Genomic DNA, 18,141 nt, shown 5'->3' with positions numbered 1-18,141 from the left:
TTGAAGTGCTGGCTCTTCTTCACACCCAGGTATAGGTGGGAGGGTGTGATGATTTGGGGAATCTGACTATAACTTAGAAATTCTGGTTGATTTTATGAAATTGTATCACTAAATGCCTCAGGGGAGTCAGCCATATGTTATCAGGGTTTGTCGGAATAGTTATGCAATTAAAGTTAGATTAAGTTTAAGAAAACAATATATTTGCTTTATGGTTTTTGGCTAGTAACACCCCAATCAGCAGGTAAAAGAAGGTAATGAAAATAATTAGTGGCATTATTTTTACTTGTTGTGTGGGAAGGATGTATGGTTCAAAAAAGTAACTAATAAAATAAAAGGCTGCAGTAACCAGACAGGTTTCAGAGTAGCAGCCGTGTTAGTCTGTATTCACAAAAAGAAAAAGAGTACTTGTGGCACCTTAGAGATTAACAAATTTATTTGAGTATAAGCTTTCGTGAGCTACAGCTCACTTCATCGGATGCATATGCTCAAATAAATTTAAGGTGCCACAAGTACTCCTTTTCTTTCTAGTAACAAGACAAACTGTCTTAAAAGAAACAAACACAAACCTTCCCACTGTTCTGCTGGTAAGCAAGGAGTGGGGAAGAGAGAAGAATGGAAGACCTTGTTGGAAGGAAAGTAGCAAGGATAAACTTCTTCAAACTGGGCTTTTGCTAAAGCTAGCAAGTTTAACTGAAGGGTATAAAGAGAGCCATGAAGCTGAAGGTTTCAGATCCTACTTGATCAAGCCAGGATGAGAGTTCTCACTCAGCCTGGCCTATATGTAAGTATACTGATCACATGCTTATGGATACTTTATTACTATATTGGATGTTTCTAGGCTTAGGAATGTTTAGGGCAATTGATTTAAAATATCATTTAGCCTTTGGGCTTAATAAAATAATTTATGGTTAAATTAGTGTCTAATGGTCACCCATTTTTAATCATTTCAATTAATTCCACCAGGGCTGGTATCACATCCTTACCTGACCAGAGACACTGGAGAGTCATCATAAAGCTCCCATTCAAATGGGAGGGCCACGTCCTAGGTGAAACCAGTTTTCTCCATCTTCTATGCAAGGGGACAGGATTTGAAGCAATGAAAATTCTCCAGAAAGGGGGAAACAGAGAAAGTAGGGATTAGTGCTAGCTGTTAAAACCACAGAGATGGAGAGAAATGAAGGGACATGCTTTTGTAACAGAGAGAACCTTTCTGTACTGCAGGACCAGCCAATGTCAAAAGAAGCTGGCTGTAGAGAAGACACTCAATGATTCAGAGAAGCAGCTATGTGCAGGAGAGGGGATCCTGCATACCCTAAAGGATTCTGACCAAACCCCAAAAACCCTTGAGTGGTGAGGAAACTGAGGCAGGGAAGAGCACATAGGCATTTCATTGTTTTGTCTAGATGCGTATGTCTCTTGTCCTATGGTGGTTCGGGTCAGAAATCTTTACTACGCCTGCATGTTATGTGCTTGAAATCTCACTTGTCCCTGAAGAAGTAAACTAAACCAGAGAATGCCTGCACGGTTGGAGCTCTAGGAAAGTGCTTAAGCTATTGGGATCTTTAGAGAGACCTTTTGGGGGGGGGGGGGGGAGGGAGATCACATTTAGCTTGGGGACCGTGGCCAGCTGGATGGCAGGTCCCAACTCTGAAGGGGTAACAGAATCTGTGCCCACAAAAGAGCCAAAGAGACGCTGCTTGAGCCTGAAGCCTATTTAGACCAATGAGAACTTAACAGTGTTATGGGACTCAAATGCATCAGCCTTGTGTGTATCCTGTTGGGGGCTCTTTAATAGGACAGTGACGGTGTGGTTAAGGGGGAAAAGGGTGGGGCTGGAGTTTTGCTATATTGTTGCAATTCCCAGCTGTCTGATTATCCTCAACCCCAAGAGTATAGCCAAGCATAATTTAAAACAGCCTCAGGACTGTTGGGGAGGAAAGTCCTTGGGATTCCCTGTGGGATCAGTTTCTGTGATGCTTCCTAAGAAGTCCGTTGGACTTCAGCCTTTGTCACGGAGATATCTTTATTCAGCATCCAGCAGTGCTATACTGAGTTGATTAGACTCAAATGCAGGTGGGACGGCTGTAGGGTGACCAGAGAGCAAATGTGAAAAATCGGGATTGTCCCTATAATCAGGACATCTGGGCACCCTAGACGCATGCAAGGTACATTATAGCTCCACTATTACATGGCAACTCTCTCCCTTTAGAGACGTGACACATCTCCTTACATTTCCTATACATCGCATCACACATTTTTAGATGGGCTTGGTTAATTTGCAGGAACCAACCCCGCCCATGCAGCGCGCTCTGTGCTCGCTTGCTCTATACTCAGCCTCATCTTTACATTCTTAATAGCAGTGCCCTTTTCTCTGAGCTAGCTCACGCTTTGTCTTTCTAAGCTACTGCCTTTGCTCATTTTAGACTATCAGGGTTGGAAGGGAGCTCAGGCGGTCATCTAGTCCGACCCCCGCTCAAAGCAGGGCCAAGCCCCATTTTTTGCCCCAGCTCCCTAAATGGCCCCCTCAAGGATGGAGCTCCCAGCCCGTAGGTTCCGCAGGCCGATGCTCAAACCACTGAGCTCTCCTGGTTGCAGCCTGCGGGGTTGTTTACCTCCCTGATCCCATCCTGCAGGGGAAGGAGGCCTCCCCGCTGGCGTTCAGTTCTCACATCAGTGCCAGCCGGCTGCCGGGGCGGGCGCGGGTCTCTGCTGGCACAAACACGCAGCTGGGGCAGGCGGAGGCCGGGGGCCGCCCGCAGGCGCAGGCGCTGGCGCCGGCTCTGCGGCTCGGAGGCGGGGCACGGCGCTGGGCGGCCCGGAACCCGCAGGTTTCCCGCCCACGCCGAGGCCAGGCCTTAAAATCCCCCCGCCCCCGCCCCCGGCCGAGCCTCATGCCCCTCCCCCGGGGTGTCCGCCCCCGCCTCCACCCGCGAGCGCCCGGGCAGGGAGGGGACCAGGGGCCCCGCGAGGGCGGCGGCGGCGGCGGCGGCGCGCAGGCAGGGCCTGGTCGGTGTCATGGCCGCGTCCCGGCTGCCTCCGGCGGCGCTGACGCTGAAGCAGGTACCGGCCCGGGCGTCCCGTCTCGCCGCCGGCAGGAGCCCCTCCTCCCCGGGGCCGCCCCGCGGCTGAGGGAGTCGCTTCAGCCCCTGCCGTTTGGGGGCCGGGCGCCGCCAGCGAGCGGCCGGGTGCCGGGGCCCGGGCTGGGCTCAGAGGCGCGGGAGAGGCCGCCCCTGATACCTGCCACCTGGGCACGGCCCGAACCGGAGCGAGGGGGGCAGTTGGCAGCGCCAGGGACTCTGCTGAGCCGCTTGCGGGGGACTTTGGGCGAGTGGCTTGGCCCAGTGGTCAGTCGGGCTAAGCACCCACAGCTCCAGCTGGACGTCAGCAGTCTCCCCTCCGCTGCCAGCCGAGACCCCTGCCGAGCCTGCTGCCCTGCACTTGCCAAAGGCTCGTCTCCCCTCTAAGCCTGTGTCGGCAAAACTTACCTTGCTCAGAGGTGTCAAAAAGCCTCCCCCCAGCAACCTCGACAGAAGCACTCCTGGGCACAGCGTTGTGTCGGCAGGAGAGCTTGGGCCGCCCCCGTAGCTTCTGCCTCTTATGCTGACGGGAGAGCTCTGTACGTATAGACGTGGCCAAATCTCGGATGCCCCCTCCGTGGCCAAAGCTCAGAAACCGTGCTTCATCCCCTCCTCCACCTCACAACGGTTTGTGACACTGTCAGCTCCCCTCTTCCTCTGGTGATCTGACCTGGCTTGGCTTTCATGGCCGAGTCCTTTCCTGATTCTTTCTTCTCTCTAATTGCTCCTTCAGCCTGTTGTTTGAAGAATCCTTCCTAGAATATCAGGGTTGGAAGGGACCTCGGGAGGTCATCTAGTCCAACCCCCTGCTCAAAGCAGGACCAATCCCCAATTTTTGCCCCAGATCCCTAAATGGCCCCCTCAAGGATTAAACTCACAACCCTGGGTTTAGCAGGCTAATGCTCAAGCCACTGAGCTATCCCTCCCCTCCTAATCTCCCCTCCCAATTTTCTGTGTGGGTTCCACAGAGCTCCCCCTCCTTCTTTCCCTCTCCCTTTCAGCTATAATTTCTATGCCAACAACTCTGATATTTAGAGCTTGTCTGTGCAAATGTTATCCTGGTATAGTTAAAGTAGAATAAGCCCCCTAAGTGAGTGTGGACACTAGTACTGATATAAAGGTGCTTATACTGGTATTCCTATTCCGCATGTGATGGGGAATAAGATGTACCAGTGTAATATACTTTTATACTGGTAAAACTTCATCCACACTAGAGTTGTACTAGTATAACTAGGCTTGGCAGACTTTGATTTTTTTTTTTTTAAATAATTTTGATGGATAACGTCAATGTTTATTTGTAAGCATTTTTTTTTAAATTTTAGGCTTTTTCAGTTTTCACAGTTGTGTAGAATTATGAGGGGTTCAGATTAAATGATTATTTAAAGACGGTAGACATTGATATTCAAAAAGTTAGTGCTTTATAATCTTTAAAACATAAATTGTCAAAATATACAAAGTAAATATCTTTAAATCAACCTCTAAGTTCTCAAGCAGTATTTTTCTTTCTTTGCCTATCCATGCATTTTGATTATCAATGGAAATATTTTTATTTATTTGTGCATGTATAGTGAAATTTACATTTACCAATACAAATCTGATCCTCCCAAGCCTAAATATAGTGACATCAGTGTGTGTATAAAAAAAAAAAATTACACCTCTAACTGAAATAATTATATTGGTGCAAAAGCTATGTGTAGACCAGGCTGTAGATTGTAAGATGTGTGGGGCAGGGACCATCTTTCTGTTGTGTTTATAGAGGGCACAGTGGGGCCCTGGTCTATGACTAGGCACTTTGCAATATACAGTAGCTAATCATGGGAGTTTCTAGTCCTTTTTATAGATTTCCTTCTATTCCAGTGGTTCTCAAACTGTAAGTCAGGACCCCATTTTAATGGGGTCCCCAGGGTGACTTAAACTTGCTGGGGCCCAGAGCTGAAGCCTGAGCCCCATCGCTCAGGGCCAAAGTCCCAGGGCTTCAGCCCTGGGTGGCAGGGCTCAGGTTATATGCCCTGGGGTTTCAGCTTTGGCCCCCTTGCCCAGGGTGGTGGGGCTAGGGCAGACTCAGGCTTCAGTACCCCCTCCTGGGCTCGTGTAGTAATTTTTGTCATCAAGGGTCCCAGTGCAATGAAGTTTGAGAATCCCTGCTCTATTCCAATAGCTCAGCTCAGATTAGATCGTTCAAATTTAAAATTTACTCTGTTTTACTTCTAAATTTTAAGCTTATTATAGACTAAACTTGCATAGCAGGTACTTTCTCTTGGTTCATTTAATTTCCAGGTGGTATTTGGCTTAAATCTCTATAAAGGTTTTTAATAAAACCTTTCTTTAATGATATAACTGACTGGAGACCACTGGAGCAGCAAACATAACTGGCATTTCCCCTCTTCTTTGCAGTTCTTGAGAAGGCAACAGGTTCTTCAGTTATACAGAAGAATTCTGCAGGCTATTCGTCAGGTACCTACCGAAACTGATCGGCACTATCTAAAGGAGTGGGCAAGGGAAGAATTCAAAAGAAATAAAGATGCAACAGATGAGGTGAGGAATCGGAGGCAGAAGCCTCATAGCAATGTCTTTTATATACTTTGCAGCACTCTTAGTGCTACAGATTATGGTTTGTTATATGCTTTGGTTTTTTAAGAACTGCACCAAGACTTCTATAACACCTGTTTTTGTAATCTATTTTGCTGATTTTTCTAAAACAAGTAATGTTTATACAAAAGCGATACAATATGTTGGGGAGAGATTTCAGAGTGGTAGCCGTGTTAGTCTGTATGAGCAAAAACAACGAGGAGTACTTGTGGCCCTTTATAGACTAACAAATTTATTTGGGCATAAGCTTTCGCAGGCTAAAACCTACTTCATCAGATGCACGGAGTGGAAAATACAGTAGGAAGATGTATATAGCAGTACATGAAAAGATGGGAGTTGCCTTACCCAGTGGGGGGGGGGTCGAGAAAAATCCAATTAAAGTGAGCTATTATCAACAGGATGAAAAATCACACCATGAGAATGATTAAAAGATTAGGAAACAAGGCTTATAGTGATGGCCTTAATCTATTTAGGTTTCAGAGTAGCAGCCGTGTTAGTCTGTATTCGCAAAAAGAAAAGGAGTACTTGTGGCACCTTAGAGACTAACAAATTTATTAGAGCATAAGCTTTCGTGAGCTACAGCTCACTTCATCGGATGCATTTGGTGGAAAAAGCAGAGGAGAGATTTATATATATACACACACACACACACACACACACACACACACAGAGAACATGTATTTAGTTTAACAGAGAAGGTTAGGGATGACTTGGTTACACAGTCTATAAGTATATACACAGGAAACAAATATTTAATAATGGGCTCTTTAACCTAGCAAAGAAAGGTATAACACAATCCAATGGCTGAAAGTCCAAGCTAGACAAATTCAGACTGGAACTGAAGCGTAAATTTTTGACAGTGAGGATAATTAGCTATTGGAATAATTTATGAAGGATCAGAGTGGATTCTCCCATCATCAACAATTTTTAAATCAAGATTGGATATTTTTTCTAAAATATATGCTCTAGGAATTATTTTGGGGAAGTTTTATGGCCTGTGTTGTACAGGAAGTCGGACTAGATGATCACAATGGTCCTTTTCTGGCCTTGGAATCTATGAAAACTATCAACACTATCTCTCCTTTTCTTTCTTGCTTGTAAATAAAGTTTTTCTGATTATTTTTTTCCTGATTCCTTAAATTGAGTAAACAAAACAAAAACTGCTTGCTTGAAATAAGAATCAGACAAAACTTTTAATTTTACAACTTTGTATTGAATAGTGGAGAGCAATTTTAAGTTTACTAATGCTGGGCCTGCCTTTTTATGATATCTGTTGAGGTTATGTTTAAATTAGTATTTATTAATTTTGGCTGAACAAAACAGATATGACTTGATATCTGTATAGGAAGCAGCAATGGGTGGGGAAAATTTCACCTTTTCTCAAACATTTCTACACCCCGTCTTGCCAGTTGTGCACCTTTCTTAGTCAGTCGTAAAGAATTACTGGCTGGAATAATGCAGACTCAAGAATTTCACAAGAATGTCCACACCATTTATCTCTTAAAAATCCCTCTACAATGCACATCTGTAGTTCTTACCATTTATTCACAGAAACATTGGAAAGGACATGGATGTATAAAGAAAATACTAATGTAGCTAGATTTTGAATCAAAAACTTTTCCACTTACTTTTAAGCCACAGGAATAACCCCCAATGGCACTATTAAGAACTTAAGGAAAAATGACTGGCAAATTAATATATGCAGTCTTGTATCCGTGTCGGTCCCAGTATGTTAAAGAGACAAAGTAAGTGAGGTAATGTCTTATTGGACCAACTTCTGTTGGTGAGAGACAGTTGCTTCACCTATCATAATGAACATATTGTGTTGTCTTCATCGTTTTAGAGACTGAATGCTTTATTGCTTGCCGTTGACTCAGGCAAAGAAATTGAGTGAAAAATACAGCAACTCCGGCAAAAAGCTGTGTACTGTAGTGTTTTATATTATACGTATTGAGCCCAACCCATTCCATTTCACTTTACAGGATGCAATTAGGATGATGATTACTCAGGGCAACATGCAGCTTCAGGAGCTTGAGAGAACACTTCAGCTGGCAAACTCCTAACCTTAATTCTGAGAGTCAATGGACTTTCATCCACTGTGAGAAGTACAGTACTTTCTCCAGGATGCAGCACCTCGTCTTATGCAAAGATACTGGTAATGTTTCAAGGTGGAATATGGTACAATTCCATTATTTCCTTTCTCTTTTTTTGAGTCTGTTACCCGAATATTTGGCATAGACAAATTACTTATGCCATATTTGTTCAAATAATCAAAAGTGTGCATAATACTTGCTGAGAGAAAAGCAGCATTGCCAAAGAAAGAAAATAAATTCAAACCTGATTTTTGTTTGTAACATTAAGAGGGACTAATGTAGAAAACAATCTTATGGGAGTCTTCTCTAGATTCCCAAACTCCTGAAGTTTGTTTCATAATAAACTTGTTCAAAATACTAAGAAAATTCCTCATGTGTAGGTGATAACTTGATCCTGTTTGTTTGAAGTAGTGTCTTTAATCATAATCATGATTGATTAAACCTTAACAGTGTGAGAGAATTTAACCTAGGATATGGTTATTGCCAAATTAAGAAATACCTCTTGTGATTATACTGACAAGTGTTGGTCTCTTACATAAAAGTAGAACAAACAGAAAAGGTATATTAATGTTGTGGCCCTTCCTCATGTTGTATTCCCCACATGAATGGCAACATATCTTGTTTATATCAATTTCAAAAGTAAAGGAGGTTGAGTTTCACTGAATGTAAAAAACTGTATTCCCAAACAGATGTACACAGCTGCCAGCTAGTATGTCTTGGTTCAGTTCTAACAAGCAGCAGACCAAGTTTTTTCAAAGCTATACCTGCAAACTTGATTGAAAGACTTCACAAGGCTGGTTAGCCAACCACTGACTGACTTACTGATGGGCTGTTAGAAAGAAATTTCTCCTGTAGTTAGGCTATATTCCAAAATTGTTGTCTATGGGGTTTCTTGAGCTTCTCTCTGAAGCATCTGGTTCTGGCTACTACCAAAGACAAGACTCTGGATTAGACAGCTCTCTGGTTTGTGTCGAGAGAGGTTGCTCCTGTGGATTTTTTAAAGGGACACTGACAAGATGATTTTTAAAAAATGGAATAATTCAAAGGAAAATCAATATTCTGGTAGTAGGCTCTTCATTAGTATGTCCTGATTTTTTTTCTTCAGTTTTTTAAAAAAACAATCGCTTCCTTAATGATTAGAAGGGCCTTTTTGAGCAGAGCCTGAATATATCACCATCAAAGGCCAAGTCTTCCCACCCCTCCCACTCTCCTTTCTCTATCTGCACACTCTGTCTGCACACAGGGTTACAGTTTCTTGCAGATCATGCTGACCAATATTGTCTAACTGTTTCCTTGTCTTTTTCTGTCTGTATCACCTAACGTTTTTGTATTGTACGTAACACTGTAGGCTCTTTGGGGCTGGGATCATCCTTGTTGAGGCCGTGGGGCTTTTAGGAGCTACCACAATACAAAAAATAAACATGCACTCTCAACACACTAGTGAACTTGAGTAAGATAAGATTTTTTTTTTTCTTCATTTTAACTTGTATTCAGTTACAGTAACCTTAAGGGATAAGGAAGTGTGATATTTTTTTTTTTAAGTTGGTGTCCCTTTAATTTCTGTCAACTAGTTGAGCTTGTCATTAATACTCTGTCCCTTTTACAGTATCAAGCTCAGGATTTAAAATGTACTAAACCCTTTTATTGTAACATTAAATTAATTGTGCTTTACATAAACTAATGCTGGCCTACTCCCATAGTAACACACACCTTTTAACAAATTCACAAAAAAAAGGAAAATCAGTTAAAACATTTGAAACTTTGTTTTGAAAACTTCCCTTTTTCTATCTAGAGAGAAACTTTGCTTGATAGTCTTAAGGTTATAGTAGAACTCTTTGCTGGAAAAGTCAGATTTAGCTGGCAACTTCTGAGGGGTAGTGGGTGAAGTCCAACCAACATACTTTTAAAATAAACACACCCAGTGGGAGATATAAGCTTCATGGATCTTTTCTAAATTGCAGCTTCAGTTTGTTCCTTGCTTGCACTTCAGCTGCTAGAAACAATCACTGGCAAAGCACACAAACTTATTAGCCATTCTAATACTTAGCAGTCTCGATCAATCTTGGTTTTAGCTTGCCACTTTGGTCACAGGCGTACAGCAATATTGCAAGGGTAGATTACTCCTCGCGGGCTAAGCTGGTCTCTTAAAAGGCAAGAGGTAGAAGAAATAAGGAGGCACTGACACATAGGCAGGGAGTAATATTAGGAACATGAGGTTTATATCCCAGCTGTTGCTCAGGATTTAGCTGATGCTCTAAAGGTGATGTCATCTGGCTCCTTCTACTTATCTGATCAGATTAGGACATCATTCAGATGCAGGAAAATGATGTGGAGGTCCCAACAGGTGATGAGTGGTGACAACCATGATTAGTGAAGCTCTGATTCACAATAAGGCCTTTCTCCTCCTCCCTCCCTTCAACAAGCTACCAGCTGCCCCCAGAAAAACATAGTACAGAAAGAGATGACCCCCTTAATCAAAACCAACATCTAGCAATCCTAATGGGCATTTCCTTTCACTTTAACTTGTATTATAGCAATTCTGTGATCTTACCAGAGTCTTGAAACTGTGTAATCACAGTTTGAACTAAACATTCAGATTGTAAATTTCTTTAACTCATCTTGTGCTTAGTTTTTATAAGCAATTTTATATAACAAACTTTACAGGTCAAAATGAACTTTGTCACTCCTTACCCACTTTGGGCAATATAAGACTTCCACTCAGGGTACAGTCCTTGACTGAGAACGTCCCATGAAGCGCCTAACCCAATTGGTTCCATAAGTCTGTAGGAGCACAACGTGCAGACTCCACCAGAGTCCCTGTGAGTCTCTCTGCCAGAAGCCTTTTAGGGGTTATGAGATCTGCTGCAGGAGTCCATGCAGAAATTAGAAACTCTCCTGGAATAATGGGATTAATTTAGGGTGTATTTGTAAAAGGGCAGGGTGGATTATGTGGGTAGTAGTCAAGAATCCCTTCAGTTTTGCCTAATGTGTAGCGTGTGGGGTAGGGGAGAATGCCAGAAAAGGCTCCCTTTCCCTATGTCCCATTGTAAACATTGCGTTGGATGAATAATACCCGTCACTAAATTAGTTAATCCTTATAGAACCTCTGCAAGATAATTTTTGTACCTAAGTATTATCTGCATTTTATAGATAGTAAATTAATGGGAAAACTGGGATTAGAATTCAGGGGCTTAGTTCCACTAGGGCTGTCAATTAAAAAAATTAACTGCAATTAATTGCAGCTTTAATCACACTGTCAAACAATAGAATACCAATTGTAATTTAATAAATATTTTGGATGTTTTTCTACATTTTCATCTATATTGAATTCTGTGTTGTAATTGAAATCAAAGTGTATATTTTTTATTACAAATATCTGCACTGTAAAAATGATAAATAGTATTTTTCAATTCACCTCGTACAAGTACTGTAGTGCAATCTTTGACAAAGATTGCAATTTGCAAATGTAGATTTTTTTTTTGTTACATAAGTACACTCAAGAACAAAACAGTGTAAAACTTTAGAGCCTACAATCCACTCAGTCCTACTACTTGTTCAGCCAATCGCTAAGACAAACAAGTTAGTTTACATTTACAGAAGATAATGCTGTCCTCATCTTCTGCCCACCAGAAAGTGAGAACAGGTATTTGCATGGCACTTTTGTAGCCAGCATTGCAAGGTATTTACGTGCCAGATATGCTAAACATTCTATGCCCCTTCATGCTTCGGCCATCGTTCCAGAGGACGTGCTGATGATGCTTGTTAAAAAAAAAAAATGCATTAATTAAATTTGTAACTGTACTTCTTAGGGGGAAAATTGTATGTCTCCCTGCTCTGTTTTACCTGCATTCTGCATATATTTCATGTTGTAGCAGTCTCGGATGATGACCCAGAACATGTAGTTCATTTTAAGAACACTTTCACTGCAGATTTGACAAAATGCAAAGAAGGTACTAATGTGAGATTTCTAAAGATAGCTACAGGATTCAACCCAAGGTTTAAGAATCTGAAGTGCCTTCCAAAATCTGCAAGGGATGAGGTATGGAGCATGCTTTCAGGAGTCTTAAAAGAGCAACACTTCAATGTGGAAACTACAGAACCCGAACGCCTCCAAAAAAAGAATCCACCTTCTGCTGGTGGCATCTGACTCAGATAATGAAAATGAACATGCGTCGGTCTGCACTGCTTTGGATTGCTAGCGAGCAGAACCCGTCATCAACATGGACGGATGCCCTCTGGAACAGTGGTTGAAGCATGAAAGGACATATGAATCTCTAGTGTATCTGGCATGTACATATCTTGCGATGCTAGCTACAACAGTGCCATGCGAATATCTGTTCTCAGTGACATTGTAAACAAGAAGGGACAGCATTAGTTCCTGCAAATGTAAACAAACTTTTGTCTGAGCAATTGGCTGAACAAGAAGTAGGACTGAGTGGACTTGCAGGCTCTAAAAATTTAATTTTTATTTTTGAATGCATTTTTTTTGTACGTAACTCTACATTTGAAAGTTCAACTTTCATGATAAAGAGACTGCACTACAGTACTTGTATTAGGTGAATTGAAAAATACTTTTTTTTACAGTGCAAATACTTGTAATCAAAAATAAATATGAAGTGAGCACTATAGACTTTGTATTCTGTGTTGTAATTGAAAATCCATATATTTGAAAATGTAGAAAACATCCAAAAATATTAAATAAATGGTATTCTATTATTAACAGTGCGATTAATTGTGATTCATTTTTTTAATCGCTTGACAGCCCTGGTTCCTTTGAATTTATTTTAAACTGCTTCTCATTTCCCACTCTGTATCTACAGTTTTCAATGTGATCAACTCTGTAAAGCTAGAAAACACATGAAAAATAGCTTTCAGAGTAACATTTATGTTTAATTACTAGGCAAAAACATTCACTTTTTATCAAGATTATACAAAAATTAAATAGATAACATGCCTCTGCATTCCTACAGCTTAAACAATTGACTTAAAAAAGTTGTAAACATATGGAAACGTCTAATTCTTTATTTTTGACTACTGAAGTCAAAGCATTAGCATTAACAAATATCCCATTACTACAGATATACTGTACTTATCTTAATAGTGCATTAATAAGAATTAAAAATACTGTAATATAATACAATTTTTCTTTGCTTTATATGTATACTAAAAAGATATGAGCTCGAGTTCTAAAGAGTTAATATGTTTACAATACTGTAAAGTATGTTTTGTTCATCTGGATTTCCGGTGTCACGAGATTACTTGTTTGTGTTTTTTCCTTGGCATAATATTGCAAGTTTTTTGTTTTTTTAAGTGGAATGATTTAGGATAGCTGTTCCTGGGTTATCATGATCTCTGTTAAATAACCTTGACTCCATTGTCAGTATCTTATGGAGTCTCCTACTAGATTAAAGCACGAAGCCCTAGAGGGATAGAGCTGCAACTATCTATGGTAACATATGTTTGTACATTACTGAGCAGAACTGGGGCCCAACACGGTTGAGGCTTTTAGACACTACTGCAATATAAATGATAAGCTGAAAGATTGTCAATAGCAGTTCACAAAGGGGAATTTTCTGTCCATCAAAGTTGGATATTTTCATTTATGGCAAATGATGTGGCCAAACTGCTATCAGAATTTTCTGTTTAGCAGAACACCAAGGCTGACTGTACTGGTCAGTTAGCAGTTGTCTAATTATTAAGCTTGGTGGTCTGGACTGGATTTTCCTTTAGAAAACAATGGACATATAAGGTCCCTAATTCTTTTTTTCACTTAAAGGGAAATGGATGTGGGAAAGCAAAAGAAAGAGGGGGTCACTTAAAAGGTGCTAGGCAAGTCATTTGGAGTGAAATCCTGGCCTTGCTGAAGATAATGGGAGTTTTGCCATTTACTTTAGTGGAGCCAGGAATTCACACTGGGTCTGTGTGTTTCATGCTCCTATAGAAAATTGGAATTTAGGCATCTCAGAGGAAAAGTCTTGCCTATGAATGTACTGCTGCTCATAAAACATAGTGAGGACTTGGTAAAATATTTGCTACTCATCTGATGTAAGAAATTGCAACTTTTCAATAAGGTTACTTGAATAGATACCTTCACTAATCATGTAACCTCTAATAATTATTCAAACAATAACTAAGGAGAAGTCAAAGTTACAATATGCTTGAACAATGCAAACCCAAGGCAAAGAAAAGTATCAGTAGGAAGCTTCTGTAAACAAGTAACTTATTTCTAACAAAACCATTTCCATTAGGTGTTTTTTGTGACCTACAAGGAAATGGGAAAATTCTCCCTTTAGAATGTGATTTGGGTTATTGGTACCTAGTGATTATCTCCGACTGTAAAATTTTATGGGCTCATAGTAAAATGTATCTCATGAGTGTGTCCCATATGACTACATAGACAGTCTTTTTGGATATTTACTCCTGGTATTTCTGGAACATCTAATTTCTAAAATTACATCTCATTAAAAGGGGCACTTTTTATATTTGTATGTATTGGGTGCAATACTGTACATACTAATAGATCTCAAAATCAGCCACACTGCAGTTCACATAAAAAAACAATTCCTCAGTTTCCATGCCTGAACCTTTTTCTTGATGCTAGCTTTCTTTTTGCACCTTAGTCCTTAATTTATTGAGCTCCTCTTCTAAACTTTTAATATGCTCCTTGAGTGCAGCTTTGTCTTGCTGTGCTTTTTGATTAGCTTGACACTGGGCTTCGTCAATCTTCCGCTCATACCACTTTTCCATTTGAGTGGAAACAGCCTCAAAAAAGTACTGAGTAATCTCCAGAGCTTGTGAAGTGTCTTTGATCTGAGGGGCTGGTTGATCTCCAGGCAGAGCAGATGGTTGTTGTGGCTGGGTATGTGTTACTGTGTGTTGCTGGGGCCTGTGTTTTGCCTGCCCACTTTTGCCAGACTTCTTTGTTTGAGTTCCTTTGTCTATGAAGTAGCCAGTCTGTTGCTCAGTCTTTGCAAATTCAGTCAAGGACTGCAAAGTAGTTTGTACCTTAACATGTCTTAATTTGGAACCTGAATGCTCTGACAATGGCACTTCCTGTTGGAACCTGTCAAAAGCAGTGGAGCTAAAAGCTTTGTCTTTAGGCCTCACAACTTGAGGGACTGCAGAAGGAGGTGGACCAGCAGCTATCATTTGTTGCTCTGCACCTATAAATTAAAAAAAGGAGAGTTCTGAGCAGACATTTATGCAAATATTAAAAGAGAAGCTCCCGTTCTGAGAATTGGGGAAGGCCAAGGTTTCCTATATACCATGCTATACATTTTGTAGAAGTTTATAATATATTGTCTTATATCTAGGGCTGTCAATTAATCGCGATTAATCACACTTATAACAATAGACTACTAATTGAAATATTAAATATTTTTGAATGGTTTTCTACATTTTCAATATTGATTTCAATTACAATACAAAATGCAGTGCTCACTTTATCATTTTTACAGTGCCTATATTTGTAATCAAAAATATAAACAAAAGAAACAGTATGTTTCAGTTCACCTCATAAAAGTACAATCTCTTTATCGTGAAAGTGTAACTTACAAATGCAGATTTTTTTGGTTACATAACCACACTCAAAAACAAAACAGTGTAAAACTTTAGAGCCTACAAGTGCACTCAGACAAACAAGTTTGTTTACACTGATGGAAGATACCGCTGCCTGGTTCTTATTTACAATGTCACCTGAAAGTGAGAACAGTTGTTCACATGGCACTTTTGTAGCCGGTGTTGTAAGGTATTTACATGCCAGATATGCTAAACATTCCTATGCCCCTTCATGCTTCCGCCACCATTCCAGAGTATGTGTTTCCATGCTGATGATGCTCATTAAAAAAATAATGCATCAATTAAATTTGTGACTGTACTCCTTAGGGGGAGAATTATATGTCTCCTGCTCTGTTATACCCACATTCTGCATGTATTTCATGTTATAGCAGTCTCGGATGATGACCCAGCACATGTTCTTTTTAAAAACACTTTCGCAGCAGGTTTGACAAAACACAAAGAAGATACTGATGTGAGATTTCTAAAAATAGCTACAGCACTCAACCCACAGTTGAAGAATCTGAGAGGAATGAGGTGTGGAGCATGCTTTTAGAAATCTTAAGAGTAACACTCTGATGTGGAAAGTGCAGAACCCAAAGCATCATAAAAGAAAATCAACCTTCTACTGGTGGCAGCTGACTCATGATGATGAAAATGAACATGTCAGTCCACACTGCTTTGGATTGTTATCAGCAGAACCCATCTCCTGCAAATTGTAACCAACCTTGTTTGTCTGAGTGACTTGGCTGACCAAGAAGTAGGACTTGTAGGCTCTAAAGTTTTACATTTTTATATGCAGGTTTTTTTGTACATAATTCTACAGTTCAACTTTCATGATAGATATTGCCCTACAGTATTTGTATGAGGTGAATTGAAAAATTTATATTTTTATTACAAATATTTGCACTAAATAAATATGTGATCACTGTACACTTTGTATTCTGTTGTAATTAATTTGAAAATGTAGTAAACATCCAAAAATAGTTAAAATAAATGGTATTCTATTAAGTGCGACTTAATTTTTTTAATTGCTTGACAGCCCTACATATCACTTCTTCCTCTTGATAAATTCACAGGCTTGTGACTTAACACACACATTTGTTCAAAACAAAATGTAGCCTACTTGCCCGAGAATGTAAATTGAGGTGTGATCACAGGATGCCTTTTCTGTAGGCCAGCAAGATCAGACATCACACAGAACGGGCTTTTGGTCTTTAGGTTAGTGTGCTAGTAGGACTACGCTTAGCAAGCTGTTCAGTTAGAATCAGAAAACCGTATGTTCTTCAAGAATGGAATGTACTCTTATGGTGATCATCAAGGGAGGGGAAAAAAGGAAGAATGAACAAAAAGAGTGTGTGGAGTTAGGATAGATAAACCATAAAAGAATAGTTTATACAGATGGGGATAAGGTCTATGCACCAATAAAACAAATACAATATAGCTGATTCAATGGAAATTTGACACTTTACTGCACTCTTACATGTAAGACCCTGGGTTGGGAGAAAACCCAGCTCTCCACTGTCCCTGAAAGTGGTAGAAACTACATCTATTTTCACCAGCTGAGGATTTGCCAAGAAAGATAAGGTAAATTCCTGCCACCTAAGCCCTGAAACTTTGGTGGTTGCCTTGAAGGAGGCAACATGTTTTAACCAGAACGTATGGAGATGGGGGAAGAGAGGTATTGATGACTGGAAGGAAAGCATACCACTGAAGTTAAGTAATCTTGGCACATGCCTTTGAAAACTACAGCTAAATGTCTAACAAGATTATACCTGCTGCAGTGTCTTGTTCAACAGCAAAATAATGCGTTCCAAAGCTTTGTTCTGATGTCTGGACTCTACTCCTTCCCATGTCTTCTGAGAGACTATTTTGCAGTGTGATATAGGAATGCTGCTGTGAGTCCTCTGACTGTAGGGGGCTCTGGGTGGTTTTACAGTCCTTGGCACTTTGGAGGTTCTCTGTATCCAGGGTCTCGGTGAGGGACTCACAAGTGGACAGAGTTGATTTTGGTCTTGAAGATCTAGAATCTCCAGAAAGCTTCGTCTCCAGATTCTGAATCTTTAACATGCACCATGTTTTCAATTCATCCACCAAGGAAATCTGTGGAAGAAAAATTTTTTGCCAAATTTTAAGTCAGTATGTATTGCTCCAGGTACAATCTTCAGTCCATCTATGATGGAGCTCACTATAATGTGCCTGTGCCATAGTAAAGTTACTGTTTACAACAACAGTCCTCGCTGACAATCACTACACATCACAGTAAATGGTGATTTTCTAGGGGCATAAACAACATTTATACACAGATGTTACAAGTTATGCAAGATAGTGATTAGAGCTAACAGATTTTAGGAGAAAAAAGTCCAGATCAAACACTATTGGGTTTTTGGGAACAATGGTGCCACCTCTGATTTCTGTGCTTTTCTTGTTTTTGTGCTAGAAGAACAGATAACATATTCACTCACAATCAACCACTGGTTTTCAGGTTACAAAAATACTTAGTATTAGAAGGCATTTGCTGATGAACATTTTAAAAATTCAGTAAGAACTGAATTATATAGAAAGAACAGTCCCTGTATACTTCAGTTTGCCTGTTATTTATGTGGCACTGTGAGTTTGTACCATGCAAATAACATGTCCTTGCCCAAACAGTTTACTAAGGGTCTAAGCCAACATCTATTGAATTCAATGGGAGTCTTTTCACTGATTGACTCAGGCCCTAATAGAACAAGAATATATATTATGCTTGTTAAGTATAATTCAGATTGCCTGTTATGGATCACTCTATCTCCTTTCTTTTGGAGTATTAGAAGATTGAGGTTTCTTCA

The 18,141-nt window shown here is 40.4% G+C and overlaps 2 protein-coding genes across 14 annotated transcripts in view; one reads left to right on the top strand and one right to left on the bottom strand.

The window, feature by feature from the left end:
- Nucleotides 1–2,791: 2,791 nt before the first annotated feature.
- The window catches only part of LYRM2 (LYR motif containing 2), a 47,811-nt gene continuing 32,461 nt past the window's right edge, over nt 2,792–18,141 (top strand). For 4 of the 6 annotated variants that reach the window (XR_006279872.1, XR_005291877.2, XR_005291876.2 and 1 more), the window contains exons 1-3: nt 2,792–3,060; nt 5,472–5,612; nt 7,649–7,821. Coding sequence is in view for 1 of the 6 variants with exons in the window: in XM_038394968.2 (XP_038250896.1) it covers nt 3,016–3,060; nt 5,472–5,612; nt 7,649–7,729 (267 nt within the window). In the remaining 5 variants the exon portion in view is untranslated. Of the gene's footprint in view, nt 3,061–5,471; nt 5,613–7,648; nt 9,197–18,141 lie in introns of those variants that run through there. The other 2 variants (XR_006279871.1, XM_038394968.2) reach the window with 2 other exon arrangements.
- The window catches only part of ANKRD6 (ankyrin repeat domain 6), an 86,946-nt gene continuing 81,433 nt past the window's right edge, over nt 12,629–18,141 (bottom strand). For all 8 annotated transcript variants that reach the window (XM_043510651.1, XM_038394960.2, XM_043510656.1 and 5 more), the window contains 2 exons: nt 17,089–17,416; nt 12,629–14,922 (listed from right to left, as the gene is read on the bottom strand). In XM_043510651.1, coding sequence (XP_043366586.1) covers nt 14,357–14,922; nt 17,089–17,416 — 894 coding nt within the window. In that variant the 3' untranslated portion in view covers nt 12,629–14,356. The remainder of the gene's footprint in view (nt 14,923–17,088; nt 17,417–18,141) is intronic.

This window comes from Dermochelys coriacea, chromosome 3 (genome assembly GCF_009764565.3).
Source record: "Dermochelys coriacea isolate rDerCor1 chromosome 3, rDerCor1.pri.v4, whole genome shotgun sequence".
NCBI classification, from domain to species: Eukaryota; Metazoa; Chordata; order Testudines; family Dermochelyidae; genus Dermochelys; species Dermochelys coriacea.
Note: the sequence above shows the minus strand (reverse complement) of the source record. Positions and strands in the feature narration are given on the sequence as shown.